This window comes from Trachypithecus francoisi, unplaced genomic scaffold (genome assembly GCF_009764315.1).
Source record: "Trachypithecus francoisi isolate TF-2019V2 unplaced genomic scaffold, Tfra_2.0 Lachesis_group2, whole genome shotgun sequence".
NCBI lineage: Eukaryota > Metazoa > Chordata > Mammalia > Primates > Cercopithecidae > Trachypithecus > Trachypithecus francoisi.
In genome coordinates this window covers 116,213,811-116,230,824 of record NW_022681465.1, presented here as the reverse complement: position 1 = coordinate 116,230,824, position 17,014 = coordinate 116,213,811, and the positions used below count along the sequence as shown (strand labels likewise).

Genomic DNA, 17,014 nt, shown 5'->3' with positions numbered 1-17,014 from the left:
CCCCGCGAAGCGCCGCAGGGGGCACAACGGTCCTGGGAGAAAGTTCAAGGGGAACTTTCCCGCGAACACGTCCTGCCGGCGGCAGGGAATATGCACTTTTTATGTTATTGGACCTTCCCGAACCTTTCGAAGCTGAAGGAAGGCGAGGCGGGCAGTGAAGAGAAGAAAAATCTCGTCTACCGAAGGGAAAGGCGGTGCCCGGCCGCGCCCACCCCGCGCCCGCCCGCTGGGTCACGTGACACGGCCAAGATGGCCGACGAGGAAGGCGGCTACGCTGCGGGGCGGGAGCTGGAGCCGGAGCCGGGGCAGGGGCCTGGGTCAGAGTTGGAGCCGGGAGAAGAGTTTGAGATTGTGGACCGAAGCCCGCTGCCCGGCCCGGGCGACCTACGGAACGCAACGAGGCCGCGGGCGGCGGAGGGCTGGTCGGCGCCCATCCTGACCCTGGCACGCAGGGCCACCGGGAACCTGTCGGCGAGCTGCGGGAGCGCGCTGCGCGCGGCCGCGGGGCTGGGCGGCGGGGACAGCGGGGACGGCACGGCGCGCGCAGGTAGGCTCGGGCCGGGTCTGTCCCGCGGCGGACCCGCGTGTCCCCGCTGGCCGCTGGCGCGGGCGCGGTGGGGGCCGGGCTGGGAGGGCGCTGGCTAGTCGGGGAGGTTAGGCGAGCTGTTTGTTGGCCGGCGGACGGCGCCCGGCTGCGCGTGGGTCTTTACTCCGGCGGCCCAGCCGAGACCGCCCCCGGCAGCCCCGCGTGCCTGAGCGCGCTCCGGCTCCGGCGCCTCTATGCTCTCCCACTAACTAGGTGACGGAAGTGTGCGTGTCCTGGTTTCGAAACTCTGTAGTAACTCCACACGCGGCACGGAGCCAGCACTGTTCTGCTTTTCAGCGGCTCAGTGCGGGAGTGGAGTGCTGGCGGGTGTCGGGAGGGCGCGGGCCCTGTGCGCAGCGGACCAGGGGCGCCTCGGCTCACCTCTGCCTGTGAGATGGAGATTTTACAGTCACCCGATGATCTCTGAAGGACTTTTCAGCCCTTGTAATGAATAGAGTGCCAGCATATCAGTGATAGTAAGATTTTAACTTAGCCCTCCAACGCCAGACATCTAGAGCTGTGCTATCCAATACAGCAGCACGCATATGTTTTTGTGTGTGTTTTTTTTGTTTTTATTTATTTATTATTTTTTTTTTTTTGAGACCGAGTCTTGCTCTGCTGCCCAGGCTGGAGTGCAGTGGTGTGATCTCGGCTCACTGACACCCCTGCCTCCTGGGTTCAAGCTGTCCTCCCGCCTCAGCCTCCCGAGTAGCTGGGACTACAGGCGCCCACCACCATGCTCGGCATGAGCCACCCCCCGGCCCCGTATTTTTGGTAGAAACGGGGTTTCACCATCTTGGCAAGGCTGGTCTTGAACTCCTGACTTCGTGATACACCTGCCTCGGCCTCCCAAAATGCTGGGACTGCAGGCTTGAGCCACCGCCCGCAGCCGAATTCCTCAATTTCTAACTGAATCAAATTGAAACTGAGTACTTTTAAATTGAATTAAAAATTGAGTTCCTGGGCCGGGAGCGGTGGTTCACGCCTGTAATCCCAGCACTTTGGGAGGCCGAGGCGGGCGGATCACGAGGTGAAGAGATCGAGACCATCTTGGCCAACACGGTGAAACCCCGTCTCTACTAAAAATACAAAAAATTGGCTGGGCGTGGTGGCATGCACCTGTAGTCCCAGCTACTCAGGAGGCTGAGGCAGGAGAATCGCTTGAACCCGGGAGGCGGAGGTTGCAGTGAGCCGAGATCGCACCGCTACACTCCAGCCTGCCTGACAGAGCGAGACTCCGTCTCAAAAAAAAAAAAAAAACCCGGAGTTCCTCGATTACAGCGGCCACGTTTTAAGTGCTCAGTAGCCTGTGTGTGGCCAGTGGCTACTATATGAGAGAGCATAGCATAGAACATTGCCAACTTCATAGAAAATGCTGGGACAGAGCTGAGGAAAGGTGGTGGTGCCTTCCAGGGAGCATTATAGCACACCCTTGAGGCCTCCTGATTCCTCCCCATCCACTGGTACCTTTGCTGTAGATGCACTGACCCCCAGGTAGTGAATTGTGAGATTTCCAGTGGTCAAGAAGGATTAATGAGTAAAGTTGAAAGGCTGACTGGTTTTGAGATCCTGGCAGTGGAAAGTAGTATTAGAGGGTGATGCGAGCCTGTGCAGCCCGGGAATCTACTTCCCTCTAGCTTGACACCTTTTCCGGAGATTTCCACACATCAGTGGATGCTGAATTGCATACTCGTTGACAGTCAATACTGAAAGTCAAGGCATGGCATCCCCTGGAGGCCTCTTAGATATTTCGTGGCAGGAGTAAGCAAATAATAAATGTTAATTCTTCCCTGACAGAATTTCTTTCCTTTAATGCAGAATCAAGGAAACAAAAAGATAAAATGGTATGTGTCAGTACCTGGCACAGAATAGTAAGTGTTTGCTGAACAAATGCATATTTGAAAAATACCTGTTTTCCATCTATGGAAGTGATATAAACAATAGCCAACACTTATATTGTCCTTCAAAGGTGCCAGGCATTAGTCTTACAAGTATTCATTTATTCCTCACAACAACCCTATGTGATAGCAGGACTAGCTTCATGGGTGTATGGTCAATGCAGGCTTTGATCACTCTGGTGGAAAGGGCCAGGCACTCAGAAGTATCCCATGCTTGAAATTCTTAATTTTATCTTTGAATTTGTGTTTTTTAAGTGAAGGCCAATGGGACAGGTTCTCAGCTGCCCTGGCCCCCTAGAGCTGCCCTGGGGCTTCTCCCTAGCCTCCCTGATCCCACTCTTGCCCAGGCAGCGTTGGGATTGTACCCTCTGAATCTCAGGGCAGGGTTGTGGGTGCCACAGCACATTAGGCAGACAAGTGGGCAGGGCCTCTCACCCGCCCAATCCCTGCAGGGAAGTTGCAATCCATTAGGGCTGTAGTAAGGGGGAGTCTGACTTCCGCACTCTGCTCCAGGCCAGGAATTTTGCACTGAGCCTTGTAAATTATGCAGATGGCACAGAGTGATGAGTACCATTATTATCCCTGTTTTATAAAGAGGTAAACTGAATTGAAGAGAAGTAACTTCATCAACTGCAAAATGTCAATATATATGCCCCATATGGATTTTAAAAAACTAGGCCGGGCATGGTAGCTCACGCTTGTAATCCCAGCATTTTGGGAGGCCAAGGCGGGTGGATCACCTGAGGTCAGGAGTTCGAGACCAACCTGGCCAACATGGTGAAACCCCATCTCTACTAAAAAAAAAAATACAAAAATTAGCCGGGCATGGTGGTGCGCACCTGTAATCCCAGTTACTCAGGAGGCTGAGGCAGGAGAATTGCTTGAACCTGGGAGGTGGAGTTTGCAGTAAGCCAAGACCATTCTACTGCAAGACTGTCTCAAAAAATAATAATAATTAACTCGATTTAAGGAAAGTATTAATAACTGCCACTCACTCTAGCAAAAATGGTGACCATGGCTTAAAAAGAGATGAAATCTGGGGAACTGCTGGGTAGAGCCATGTGGCTGGTCCCGAAGGTCACCAGGATTTGAAGCCATCAGGTAGGACAGGAGCAGAGGTGGGGAAAGGAAATGGGCCAAGGGCGGTATGCTCTGCAGCGACATAAGAAAAACAGGTTGGGAGAAAGACAGTGACACCACTTCAGCCAGGCCCAGGCCCAAGGCTGACTCATGGTCTATTTCCCCACTGATCTGCCTACACAAGCACTGTGGATAGGCAGGACTTTCAGAGGGAGCAGTTTAGGAGCAGAGATTGAATGTGAGCAGCACTCTTGCTGGATAATATTTTTTCAATGGTAGAAGCTAAAGGAAATGCTGCAGAATGTTTTGAATACTTGTTTTAAAATGTCCCGGTCAGGCACAGTAGCTCACGCCTGTAATACCAGCACTTTGGGAGGCCGAGGTGGGTGGATCACCTGAGGTCGGGAGTTTGAGACCAGCCTGACCAACATGGAGAAACCCCATGTCTGCTAAAAATACAAAATTAGCCAGGTGTGGTGGCGCATGCCTGTCATCCCAGCTACTCAGGAGGCTGAGGCAGGAGAATCTCTTGAACCCGGGAGGTGGAGGTTGCAGTGAGCCAAGATCGCGCCATTGCACTCCAGCCTAAGCAACAAGAGTGAAACTCCGTCTCAAAAAAAAAAAAAAAGGTTGTCCCATGTGGGGTCTGGTATGTGATTGCATTGTCCATAGGTGTCCTGTTTGGTTCTGAGGGATTTTTTTTTAAGGTAATAAGTGAACATGATTTTAAAAAATCAAACCATACAAAAGCATATTCGGACAGGCGTGGTAGCTCATGCCTGTAATCCCAGCACTTTGGGAGGCCGAGGCAGGTGGATCACTTGAGGTCAGGAGTTCGAGACCAGCCTGGCCATCATGGTGAAACCCCATCTCTACTAAAAATACAAAAATTAGATGGGCATGGTGGCACACACCTGTAATCCTAGCTACTCGAGAGACTGAGGCAGGAAAATTGCTTGAAACCAGGAGGCAGAAGTTGCAGTGAGCCAAGATCGTGCCACTGCGCTCCAGCCTGGACAACGAGAGTGAAACTCTGTCTCAAAAAAAAAAAAAAAGGGCAAATACTAAATCCTCCTTCCCAGAAATTTTCCGCAGTACCATTGTATCTTTGAGCTTTTCTGCACATCACACATGTGCTTTCCTCTCTCAACACTGGCTGTTTCCACACAAACAATAGGATGTACCCACAAGGAATACATCTTGCTTTTCAGAGAAATGCTTCCTAAAGGATGAGTAACAAACATGCATGTTTTAAGAATTAACATGCTGGCAGGGTGCAGGTGGCTCACGCCTGTAATCCCAGTACTTTGAAAGGCCAACGAGAGAGGATTGCTTGAGCCCAGGCAAGCAATGGGCTTGTCACTTATTGCCAGTCAAGAGACTGGCCTGGCAATTTATTTAGCAATTCAGTAGGTATAGAACTTCGTGATATTCTGTGTGTCATGTTGAACTATTATTAATGAAACTTAGAGATGTGAATGGTTTGGCCAAGGTCATAAAGCCATAAATTGAGAGATGGAACCGCTAAAAGATCATTCCGGGTTTAATTTTCCATGCCTCTAACTTGAGTACTAATGGGAACAGTTCACCCACAGTAGAAGATGCATGAGATGGCAAAATACTGCCAGCAGCACTTCCAGAGACAGCACCACTCAGCGCTGATTGCCTGGAACACTGGTGTTAACATTTTTTGCTCATGTAACCCCCTAAGAAAACTGCCTGTTTTTTTTTTTTTTTTGAGCCAGAGTTTCGCTCTTGTCACCCAGGCTGGAGTGCAGTGGTGAGATCTCGGTTCACTGCAACCTCTGCTTCCCAGGTTCAAGTGATTCTCCTGCCTCAGCCTCCCAAGTAGCTGGGACTACAAGCATGCACCACCACGCCCAGATAAGTTTTTGTATTTTTAGTAGAGACAGGGTTTCACCATGTTGGCCAGGCTGGTCTCGAACTCCTGACCTCAAGTGACCTGCCTGCCTCAAGTGATATGCCCACCTTGGCCTCCCAAAGTGCTGGGATTACAGGCATGAGACACTGCTCTCAGCTGAAAACTCCAACTTTTAAAGTTAACGTAGAAGATTCTTCATCATATTTTAAAGGTGCTCAGAATTCATTTTCTGGCATAGTGTAAATATTGACTTTTTAAAATAAAACTGTTACATTGTGTTTTGAAATGTGTCAAGTGGTATGTAAATACCTTAATGAATTGATAATTACCACCATCCATCTTTAAAATAGGAAGTTATTTAATATTTGAAAATTTTACATTTTCCTTTTATTCATTGAACTTGAATTTCCATTCCATTTCTGCCATAGAATTAATGTAATAGATTTGTATGTTTTTAAAAGTGTTATTGGTCATCCTATAAGTCTCAGCAAAAAGGATGTAAATAAGTTAAAGTTTAATAAATTTTTATTATGACTAAAGCTCTAAGTGTATAAAAATTTTTCTTCTGGAGTGAATTATCATTAAGTTTATTAGTAATGCTACATTGGTAACAGGAACATAAATATAATTTTTATAAAGAATTATACATAAATTTTTCTTGAATTGCATTTTTTTTTGAGACAGGGTCTCATTCTGTTGCCCAGCCTGGAGTGCAGTGGCGCAATCTCGGCTCACTGCAAGCTACGCCTCCTGGGTTCAAGCGATTCTCCCACCTCAGCCTCCCCAGTAACTGGGACTACAGGTGTGTGCCAGCACGCCTAGCTAATTTTTGTATTTTTAGTAGAGACAGGGTTTTACCATGTTGTCCAGGCTGATCTCGAACTCCTGACCTTGTGATCCACCTGCCTCAGCCTCCCAAAGTGCTGGGATTACAGGCGTGAGCCACCACGCCCAGCCAATGAATTGCATCTCTTAATGAGATGAATGGTGTTGGTTTTTGTTATTAGCATATATCTGTAGACAAATACATATGATTTACTGCTAAAGTGTGATAGAATTCAGCATCAGTTTTAGTCCTGTTTTTTGTTTGTTTTAGTAATGTTGGTCATCTCTGAACTCTTTCCAAGTTATATGCCCCAAATCACACTGATCTATGCCAAAAATTATTTTTTGTTCCCTTATTTTCATTCAAAGCAAATAACTGAAAATTGCCTGACCTGCAGCCTAATCATATTAAGGAAATTTCTCAACTTTTGGGAGTTACCAAAAAAAAAATTTTACCAAGACTTATCAAGTGTGAGCCAGGCACGGTGGCTCACGCCTATAATCCTAGCACTTTGGGAGGCTGAGGTGGGTGGATCGCCTGAGGTCAGGAGTTCAAGACCACCCTGGCCAACATAGTGAAACCCCGTCTCCACTAAAAATACAAAAAATTAGCCAGGCATGGTGGCAGGCGCCTGTAATCCCAGCTACTGGGGAGGCTGAGGCAGAAGAATCTCTTGAACCCAGGAGGCGGAGGTTGCAGTGAGCCAAGATCGCACCATTGCACTCCATCCTGGGCAACAAAAGCAAAAGTCCGTCTCAAAAAAAAAAAAAGAAAAAAAAAAGACTTATCAAGGGATCATTTCACTTCTTATTCTTTCACTTAGGCACTTTGTTTAACCCAGAATACTCAGAATGGTTGCAGACATCTGAATATTGCTTATTTCATTCACCTTTGCCAATACAATACTTTTTGACAAAAATACTTTTAGTTTATCATGTATTTCAAATCCATTTTCATCAAAAACTTAGCTGCAGTTTGCACTCGTTTAATTTATGGAAAATGGCCATCAAGCTAATGGCACATCTTAGGGTTGTGGATAGCGACTGGTTGAACATAATTACATAGATTTGTGGGGAGAAAAATTTAACTTTCTAAATTCAGGATACCCAAGCAGAGGGTTAGAGACCACCCCTCTGCCCCAAGCCCAAGCTTAACTAAATACCATAAAGCAGTAAAAGATCGGTCTTCACATTTTCGGTTACTTAATCATCAAGGGCGACTCCCTCTCCATTCGGTGTGTGGAACCTAGTGCACCCCAGGTCATTGTATCAAGAGGAAGACAGGTTATGGAGTGAGTTGGCCTTCTTTAGAGGGAGGAGAAAGAGTGCCTGTGAAACTTGAAAATCTGGAAATTGAGTTCCTTAAAACATCTGGGCATACCTAGCTTTGGCAAGACTGCTGTATATGTATTCCAGTTTCAAGACCACTAGATTATAGAACTGGGCTTGGTGTCTTTAAGGATAGATCTTTACAAATTGCTTTTATGGTTATTGCTCTCTTCAGAGTTTCTCCCTTCTCTTGATGAAGTTTTACAACTTTTATTTCCTTTGCCAATCATCCATTAAAGTTTTAAAATTTATAAATGTAATACATAGGCTTCTCTCGAAGTATAAAAATAATTATACTGGCCTGATGCGGTGGCTCGCACCTGTAATCTTAGCACTTTGGAACACCGAGGCGGGTGGATCACCTGAGGTTAGGAGTTCAAGACCAGCCTGACCGACATGAAGAAACCCCGTCTTTACTAAAAATACAAAATTAGCCGGGCGTGGTGGCACACACCTGTAATCCCAGCTACTCAGGAGGCTGAAGCAAGAGAATCGCTTGAGCTCAGGAGGCGAAGGTTGCAGTGAGCCAAGATCACGCCATTGCACTCCAGCTTGGGCAACAAGAGTGAAACTCCATCTCAAAAAAAAAAAAAATTATACCACCTCCAACCAAATGCTTTACTTAACCCACTTTTGACCCTCTCCACAACCAAGGTGAAATGCTTAGACTGTTTCTTCTTGCCCGTCAGCTCTCCCCCTACCTTCTTGGGTTTTGCTGAGATAATTTTGAATTTTTAGTCCCAGGATGACTCAATATTTATTTAAGGCCTTTACTACAAGTTCACGGCCATAATATTATCGTTCTTTTAGATTTAACTAGTTAACTATAAAAATGTAGTACGTATAAATATGCTCTTTAATTGTCCATATTAATCAATCCTGGTGAAATAAAATAGGTAAACAAAGGCTTAATATCCAAAATATGCAGGTCAGTAACACAAAGGCAAGCAATTCACAGAAGAAATATTAGGAGACAATAAAGAGAAGTTATTTAACCTCAGTAGTAATTGGACAGCTGCAAACCAAAAACAATACGATCCCCCGCCCCCAATCCAATTGGTAAATATTTCGAACACAATGTAACCGCGCTCCCGGGTGAGGGCCGCGCTTTGCACCTGGGGTTTTCCTGCCAGGACTCTTATTTTGGGACTCTTTGAACCTGGGGTTTTCCTGCCAGGACTCTTACTCTAAACTCTTCGTTTCTAGGATACCAGCTTACTGGGTTTAAGAGAACGTTTGGCCAGCACATATAAATATCTGATAACTGCAGACAGTATTATACCCTCAAAACAGTGCGACAAGATAATGGGAGTTGAAATGGAACTCTCTGAATTCATTTGACTCCAACGCTTTTCCTTACCAAAAAAAGAAAGTGTGCGTAAAACCTAAAATTGTCCACTAGTAGCGGACGAAAGATAGGCAACAATAATTTGAGCCTGGAACTGAGGGGAAGATGCTTGCCTGCAGGCACCCGGCTGGCACTATCCGGCAAGAGCCTTCTGGGCGGGGTGTGCATCCGCCCCCGTGCGGGCCAGAGGATGCAAAATGGCGCCCACTACCTCCGTAGGCGTGGCCTTGGGCTGGACTTGCCCAATAGGAATGTCTGGGGGCGGGACGCTTTCCCAGCACGCCCTCTAAGAGCTTGGGGCAGGGCTTCCTGTAGGTAGCGCCCTTCCATTGGTCGAAAATGGAACGGAGGTTGCGGGAGAAGCCAAATGCGGCGAGTCTTGCTGGAGCCGTCGCCGTAGCAACGCGCGGAGCCGCCTGGGAGAGGCCTCTGGAGCAGGAGGCCGAGTGGCTCTTCTGACCCGAGGCCCCGTTGGCCAGCTGGCGGGCTGTGGCCTCTAGGGATCAGGGACTACTTATCTGCGAATCCCGGTTATCCGCCCGCCAGCACGTCCGTTCCCTAAGCAGACCGCCTGGCCTCTTGCCTGACCCGTCTTCTCACTGTGGCCCGGAGTCTGACCTCCGCACACTGAGTCGACTAACGAAGCTATCCCTGCGCCTGCCCCACAGCGTCTAAGTGCCAGATGATGGAGGAGCGTGCCAACCTAATGCACATGATGAAACTCAGCATCAAGGTCTTGCTGCAATCGGCTCTGAGCCTGGGCCGCAGCCTGGATGCGGAGCATGCGCCCTTGCAGCAGTTCTTTGTGGTGATGGAGCACTGCCTCAAACACGGGCTGAAAGGTGAGCCTGAGGGGGCGTTTGGGAGCGTGGAAGTTTGGGCTGGGTGTTTGCTCAGCATTTTTTCATCAGTGCCAGACATCCTTCTAGGTGCTGAAATGCCAGCAGTGTACAGAACAGACAAGGTTCCTGTCCTCAGAAGCGACTTTCTAGAGCAGCGCTGGACAATAGAAATATCATGCAAGCTACATAGGCAATTTTAAAATTTCTAGTAGCCAAGTTTCTTTAATAGTGTTAGATGAGGCCGGGCGCCGTGGCTCACGCCTGTAATTCCAGCACTTTGGGAGGCCGAGGCGGGCGGATCACGAGATCAGGAGATCGAGACCAGCCCGACCAACATGGTGAAACCCCGTCTCTACTAAAAATACAAAAATTAGCCTGGTGTTGTGGTGGGACCTGTAATCCCAGCTACTCAGGAGGCTGAGGCAGAGAATTGCTTGAACCCGGGAGGCAGAGGCTGTAGTGAGCTGAGATGGCCCACTGCACTCTAGCCTGGGCGATAGAGCGAGACTCCATCTCAAAAAAAAAAAAAAAAAAAAGGATTAAGCAGTGAAGTTGAGCAGCTTTCACTTTCACTTGGCTTTTGGGGGAGAGGCTGTGGGTCCCTGAAGAAATTTTGCAACCTGTTCTTATGAATAACACTTTTGTTTTTCCTTTTAGTTAAGAAGAGTTTTATTGGCCAAAATAAATCTTTCTTTGGTCCTTTGGAGCTGGTGGAGAAACTTTGTCCAGAAGCGTCAGATATAGCGACTAGTGTCAGAAATCTTCCAGAATTAAAGTGAGTGAGAAGTAGTTATGCCGATTTGATGATTTTAAAAACTCCCTCGTATTTACTCATTTCTCAATTCCTTGCTGATGAAGCCCTTTCTAATTGGAAAGAGCTCTACTGCTCATTATCCACATGATCTCGAGCAGGATTTGACTCTCTCTGAGCCTCAGTTTCCTTTTCGTTAAAATGGGGACAGTGATTCCTGCTTGCCACACAAGCCAAATAGGTTGAAAAGGTGTTGTCAACCAAAGGGCACTCACAGGAGGAAAAGGAACTCCTGGTACACTCCTGGAATCACTGCTTCAGGTACAGGTGGGCAGTTTTCTGAATAATACATTTTGGGCCAGATTGTAGATTCCAGGCCAAGGGACATTTGTAATTTGTTAGAGTGGGACTAACGAATTATTTGCCATGTCTGGATTTGTCCTTGGGATCGCTATGCTTAGGCTCAAAATCAAAACACCAGTAAGTCATCTTCATGGAATTTGGTATCTAGAAAGGGTCTTAGGGATCCTTGAGCCAATGCAAAAGAGCCCTCTGCACAGTTTCCCAGAGGGGACTGGACTGTTCAGCGTTTATTTGACCCTTCTTCTAGGGAGCCAGCCTATTCCATTTTCAGAGAATAATAACAGTCACTGCCCTCAGGGCCTGCTCTATGACAGGCATTGTGCTGAGAACATTCCTTTTCATGATCTCATTTAATCCTTCACAACTGTCCTCTAGGATAGCTGTTAGTGTCCTCATCTACAAGTGTGGGAACTGATTAGAGTGCTAAGTAACTTGCCCAAGGTGCCTCAGCAGGTGAGTGATGGAGCAGGAAGAAGACACAGGTCTGTTAGGCCCTGAAACCCTCTAAATCCCATGAAACTCCATTGCTGCCAAGTCCTGTGCATTTTTCTCAAGATTAGATTTAAGTCTTCTATGCAAATTCTGCCTGCCCGGCCTACATCGCATATATTTAAAGTCTTTTGCACCTGTCAACCTTTCAAATGTTTATTTGATGACCTTTTTTTCTTCTTCTTTTTTTTTTTGAGACAGAGTCTCACTCTATCGGCCAGGCTGGAGTGCAGTGGCGCAGTCTTGGCCCACTGCAGCCTCTACCTCCTGGGTTCAAGTGATTCTCACGCCCCAGCTTCTTGAATAGCTGGGATTACAGGCATGAGCCACCATACCCAGCTATGTTTTGCATTTTTCGTTGAGATGAAGTTTTACCATATTGGCCAGGCTAGTCTCAAACTCTTGACCTCAGGTGATCCACCCCTCTTGGCTTCCCAAAGTGCTGGGATTACAGGCGTGAGCTACCGCGCCCGGCCTACAATATCATTTTTTAAATGGCCAAATAGTATTCTGTTGTATATCTAATTTTGTTTAACCCCCCTTGTGGCTGTCTTCAAATTCTTGTTACCACAAACCGTGATAATGATGTGACCATCCCGAAACATACATCTTTGTGTCCATTTTCAGTTATTTCTCTAGGATATAATTACTAAATGTAGAATTTTTGGTAACCTGTTGTCATCAAATTGCCACTAGAAAGTTGCACAGTTGACCAGGCACAGTGGCTCACGCCTATAATCCCAGCACTTTGAGAGGCTGAGGCGGGAAGAATGCTTGAGCCCAGGAGTTTGAAACCAGCCTGGACAACATGGCGAAACTCCATCTCTACAAAAAAAAAAAAAAACATTAGTTGAGTGTGGTAGCGTGTGCCTATGGTCTCAGCTACTCCTGAGGCTTAACACAGGATTATCACTTGAGCCTGGGAGTTCCAGGCTGCAGGGAGCCATGATCATGCCATTGCACAGCAGCATGGATGACTGAGCAAGACCCTATCTCCAAAAAAAAAAAAGGAAGTTGTAAAGTTTACAGTCTCACCAAGCAGCACTTGAGAGGCCTTTATTCTTTTAATGTTTAATGCAGGCCTGTTGTTTCTTTCTTTTCTTTTTTTTCCTCTTCTTTCTTTTCTGCTTCTCTGGAGATAATGCTAGAATACAGAAAAATTACACCTTCAAGATTGGGGCTGGGCACAGTGCCTCACGCCTGTAATCCCAGCACTTTGGGAGGCTAAGGTGGGCAGATCACTTGAGGTCAGGCGTTGGAGACTAGCCTGGCCAACATGGTAGATGGTAGAAACCCCATCTCTACTAAAAATACAAGAATTAGCTGGGCATGGTGGCAGGTGCCTGTAATCCCAGCTACTCGGGAGGCTAAGGCAGGAGAATTGCTTGATCCCTTGAGGTAGAGGATGCAATGAGCTGAGATCACAATGGTGAGCCAGGATTGTGCCACTGCACTCCAACCTGGGTGACAGAGTGAGACTCCATCTCAAAAAAAAAAAAAAAATTGGTTCCACAACATTGTGAATGTACTTAACACTACTTAACTGTAAGATTAAAAATGGTTAAGATGGTAAATTTTATGTTCTGTGTATTTTACCACAATTAATAATAAAACATAAAATTGTACCTTTAAGGCCAGGTGCAGTTGCTCATGCCTGTAATCCCAACACTTTGGGAGGCCAAGGCAGTCTGATCACTTGAGGCCAGGAATTTGAGACCAGCCTGGCTAACATGACAAAGCCCTATCTCTACTGAAAACACAAAAATTAGCCAGACGTGGTGACGCACGCCTGTAATCCCAGCTGCTCGGGAGGCTGAGCCACGAGAATTGCTTGAACCCAAGAGGCGGAGGTTGCAGTGAGCTGAGATTGCACCACTGCACTCCAGCCTGGGTGACAGAGCAAGACTATCTCAGAAAAAAAAAAAGAAAAAAATTGTACCTTTGAGCTAACCCCTTGGAGATTTTATAAGTTTCAACACTTTAGTAAGCACTAAGTTCTCTGTTAGTCTTTTGAAAGAATGTTTATCCATTACACAAATCTAACCTGATATTTTCCTGTGATATTTTATGACTATAAGCAAAGCATTATCTAACTATTTGTAATAATACTCAAAGGTGTGCAGTGAGCCATTTTCGATGCCTGCCCAGGCCACGTGCCTCCCTCCCCAACCCCAAACAGCCATTCTTTAGAGTATCCTCTGCATTTACAAGGGTGTGCTTCCTATGTATCTCCCTAGCTAAGTCAGGTTTCTTTTCTGTGTTTGTTGTTGTTGTTACAATAGTTTGATGCTCTGTTTGAATTCTAGGACAGCTGTGGGAAGAGGCCGAGCTTGGCTTTATCTTGCACTCATGCAAAAGAAACTGGCAGATTATCTGAAAGTGCTTATAGACAATAAACATCTCTTAAGGTATTTCATCAACTAGGTTTGCTTATCTTTTGCTTGGTAAATAATTAGAACATAGGCCGGGTGTGGTGGCTCAACGCCTGTAATCCCAGCACTTTGGGAGGCCAAGGCAGGTGGATTGCTTGAGGTCTCGAGTTTAAGACCACCATGGCCAACATGGTGAAATCTCGTCTCTACTAAAAATACAAAAATTAGCCAGATATGGTGGCGGGTGTCTATAATCCTAGCTACTCAGAAGGCTAAGGCAGGAGAATCGCTTGAACCCAGGAGGCGGAGGTTGCAGACAGCCAACATCGCGCCACTGCACTCCCGCCTGGACGACAGAGGAAGACTCCATCTAAAAATAAATAATAATAGGCCGAGCGCAGTGGATCACACCTGTAAACCCAGCACTTTGGGAAGCCGAGGTGGGCAGATCGCAAGGTCAGGAGTTCAAGACCAGCCTGGCCAACATGGTGAACCTCTGTCTCTACTAAAAATACAAAAATTAGGTGGGCGTAGTGATGCATGCCTATAATCCCAGCTACTCGGGAGGCTGAGATAGGAGAATCACATGAACCTGGGAGGCGGAATTTGCAATGAGCCAAGATTGCGCCATTGCACTCCAGCCTGGGTGACAGAGTGAGATTCCTCCTCAAAAAAATAATAATTAGAACATAGTTCTGTAGATCATTTTGAACTAAAATAAGTGTATCAGCCAAGTGTGGTGGCTCATGCCTGTAATCCCAGCACTTTGGGAGGCCAAGGCAGGCTGATCACTTGAGGTCAGAAGTTCAAAAACAACCTGGACAACATGGTAAAACCCCATCTCTGCTAAAAATGTGAAATTAGCTGGGCATGGTGGCATATGCCTATAATCCCAGCTACTTGGGAGGCTGAGGCAGGAGGATTGCTTGAACCCAGGAAGCAGAGGTTGCAGTGAGCCAATACCACACCACTGCACCTCCAGCCTGGGCAACAGAGCGAGACTCTGTCTCAAAATAAAAAAGTAAGTATATAATATTTACAGAAATTTATGACTGGTTCATTTTTCATATTTATAACTAAGCAAACATCATTATAAAAGGAATTTTCTCTAGACTATGGTGATTTACGAGGGAGGACTCTTTCCAGAGTTAAACCTCTGTTGTAATTGAGAAACATATTTTACAGCATAGCCTAAAACCCAAGCTTTTCAGTGTTTTCAAGGCATGGCTCATTATTGAACATATCTTTACACGACAAATACTGATTTACAATATTTCACGTACTCTGAGTACAGTTACACTGAGTAAGTTTGAGTTACAGATTTTGTTCTAATGAACTAATTCTTTTTCAATTAATTTTTTATAATCGATACAAAATTATACATATTTGTGGGATACTGTGTGCATGTATACACTATATAATGATCAAATCGGTAATTACCATATTCCTTACTTTACTAATGAACTAATTCTTAAGGGAAAAGTTCTTATGCACACACACACAGTGGCCTGGATGCCACTGGATTTGGTACATGAGCAAGTCATCGCTGACCAGAGCAGTATCAGGCAGGGGATGGACCCCCCCCCCGCCCCGGCAAATGGTCACGATGACTGGGCAATAAAGAAGTAAAGCAGCAGATGTTGCTCCGTGAGACGCAAGAAGGAGAAGTGTTATGCTTGGATGTGGGATCCCATTTCCTGTTTATATGGACATAAGTGGAGAAGTAGTTCATATCAACACAGACGAGGAGCCAGTGGAGACACAGGAGGGGAGAGTGACAGGAGTCAAGAGGAGATGAGGAGAACTGGGGTCCAGGGTCTGCATGGAGGAGTTCACTTCAGACAGCAGGAGGGATGAGCCCGTTCTAAGCCACAGGAAGAGAAGAGAGGACGGGAGAAAAAGCAGCCGTTGAAGCAGTGAAGGGAAATGAAAGGGAGGGAGGAAATCCACAGCAGTATCTTCTGGCTCCAGGGCACAGTTGAAAAGGCAGTTCAGGGTGGGGAAGGAGTGGGGATGGTGAAGCTGTTTCTGAGCATCCCGCTGTCCTGTCCATCTCTTGTAGCGAGTTCTATGAGCCTGAGGCTTTAATGATGGAGGAAGAAGGGATGGTGATTGTCGGTCTGCTGGTGGGACTCAATGTTCTCGATGCCAATCTCTGCTTAAAAGGAGAAGACTTGGATTCTCAGGTAAAATGGAATTTTGGCTCTAGACAGAACACTCATTAGCCAGGGACTTTACCTATGATCTGCAGGCAGGTACTAAACCCAAAGAAGGGCAGATGGCAAAGAGCCCACTGGTAGAGGACCGGCCAGGGGCAGGTGGGGAAGCAGCGGGGAAGGTCTCAGAAGGGTGAAGAAGTTGCATAGCCAGAGGTACACTTGGAAAGCTTGGCAGGTGTGGGAACAGGCAGACAGCTCTCCGTGGCTGGAGCAGAGGACGCTCTGTGGCTGAGGTGAAAGTGGAGGCTGGGCCTGGTTGTGAGGTCATGGGTGCTATGCTGAAGGGTGTAGCTGGAGTGCAGTGGTGCGATCTCGGCTGACTGCAAGCTCCGCCTCCCAGGTTGGCGCCATTCTCCTGCCTCAGCCTCACGAATAGCTGGGACTACAGGCACCCGCCACCATGCCTGACTAATTTATTTTGGGGTTTTTTTTTTTGTTTTTTTTAGTAGAGATGGCATTTCACCATGTTAGCCAGGATGGTCTCAATCTCCTGACCTTGTGATCCGTTCACCTCAGCCTCCCAAAGTGCTGGGATTACAGGTGTGAGCCACCGTACCTGGCCTGAAGGGTGTAGCTTTTATCCCCCTTTATCCTGAGCTTTGGGAAGCTGTTGGAGGTTTTTAAGAAGTAACTGAAATGATCATGCCTGGGTTTGAGAAAGCTCAATCTAGCAGCCACTCAGGTTATGAGTTAGAAGTGGCCAGGAATAGATATAGCAAAAGACTTGAGGTCGGGCACGGTGGCTCACGCCTGTAATCCCAGCACTTTGGGAGGCCAAGGCAGGTGGATGACGAGGTCAGGAGATCGAGACCATCCTGGCTAACACAGTGAAACCCTGTCTCTACTAAAAATACAAAAAGCTAGCCAGTCGTGATGGTGGGCACCTGTAGTCCTGGCTACTCGGGAGGCTGAGGCAGGAGAATGGCGTGAACCCTGGAGGTGGAGCTTGCAGTGAGCCGAGATCACACCACTGCACTCTAGCCTGGGCGACAGAGCAAGACTGTCTCAAAAAAAAGCCTTGAGTCTAGTC

At 47.0% G+C, this 17,014-nt stretch overlaps 1 protein-coding gene across 4 annotated transcripts in view; it reads left to right on the top strand.

Moving 5' to 3' along the window:
• Nucleotides 1–220: 220 nt before the first annotated feature.
• Nucleotides 221–17,014, top strand: part of RUFY1 (RUN and FYVE domain containing 1) — a 64,863-nt gene continuing 48,069 nt past the window's right edge. For 2 of the 4 annotated variants that reach the window (XR_004429402.1, XM_033178541.1), the window contains exons 1-5: nt 222–547; nt 9,617–9,790; nt 10,448–10,565; nt 13,700–13,801; nt 15,828–15,951. Coding sequence is in view for 2 of the 4 variants with exons in the window: in XM_033178541.1 (XP_033034432.1) it covers nt 250–547; nt 9,617–9,790; nt 10,448–10,565; nt 13,700–13,801; nt 15,828–15,951 (816 nt within the window). In the remaining 2 variants the exon portion in view is untranslated. Of the gene's footprint in view, nt 548–9,616; nt 9,791–10,447; nt 10,566–13,699; nt 13,802–15,827; nt 15,952–17,014 lie in introns of all 4 variants that reach the window. The other 2 variants (XR_004429403.1, XM_033178542.1) reach the window with 2 other exon arrangements.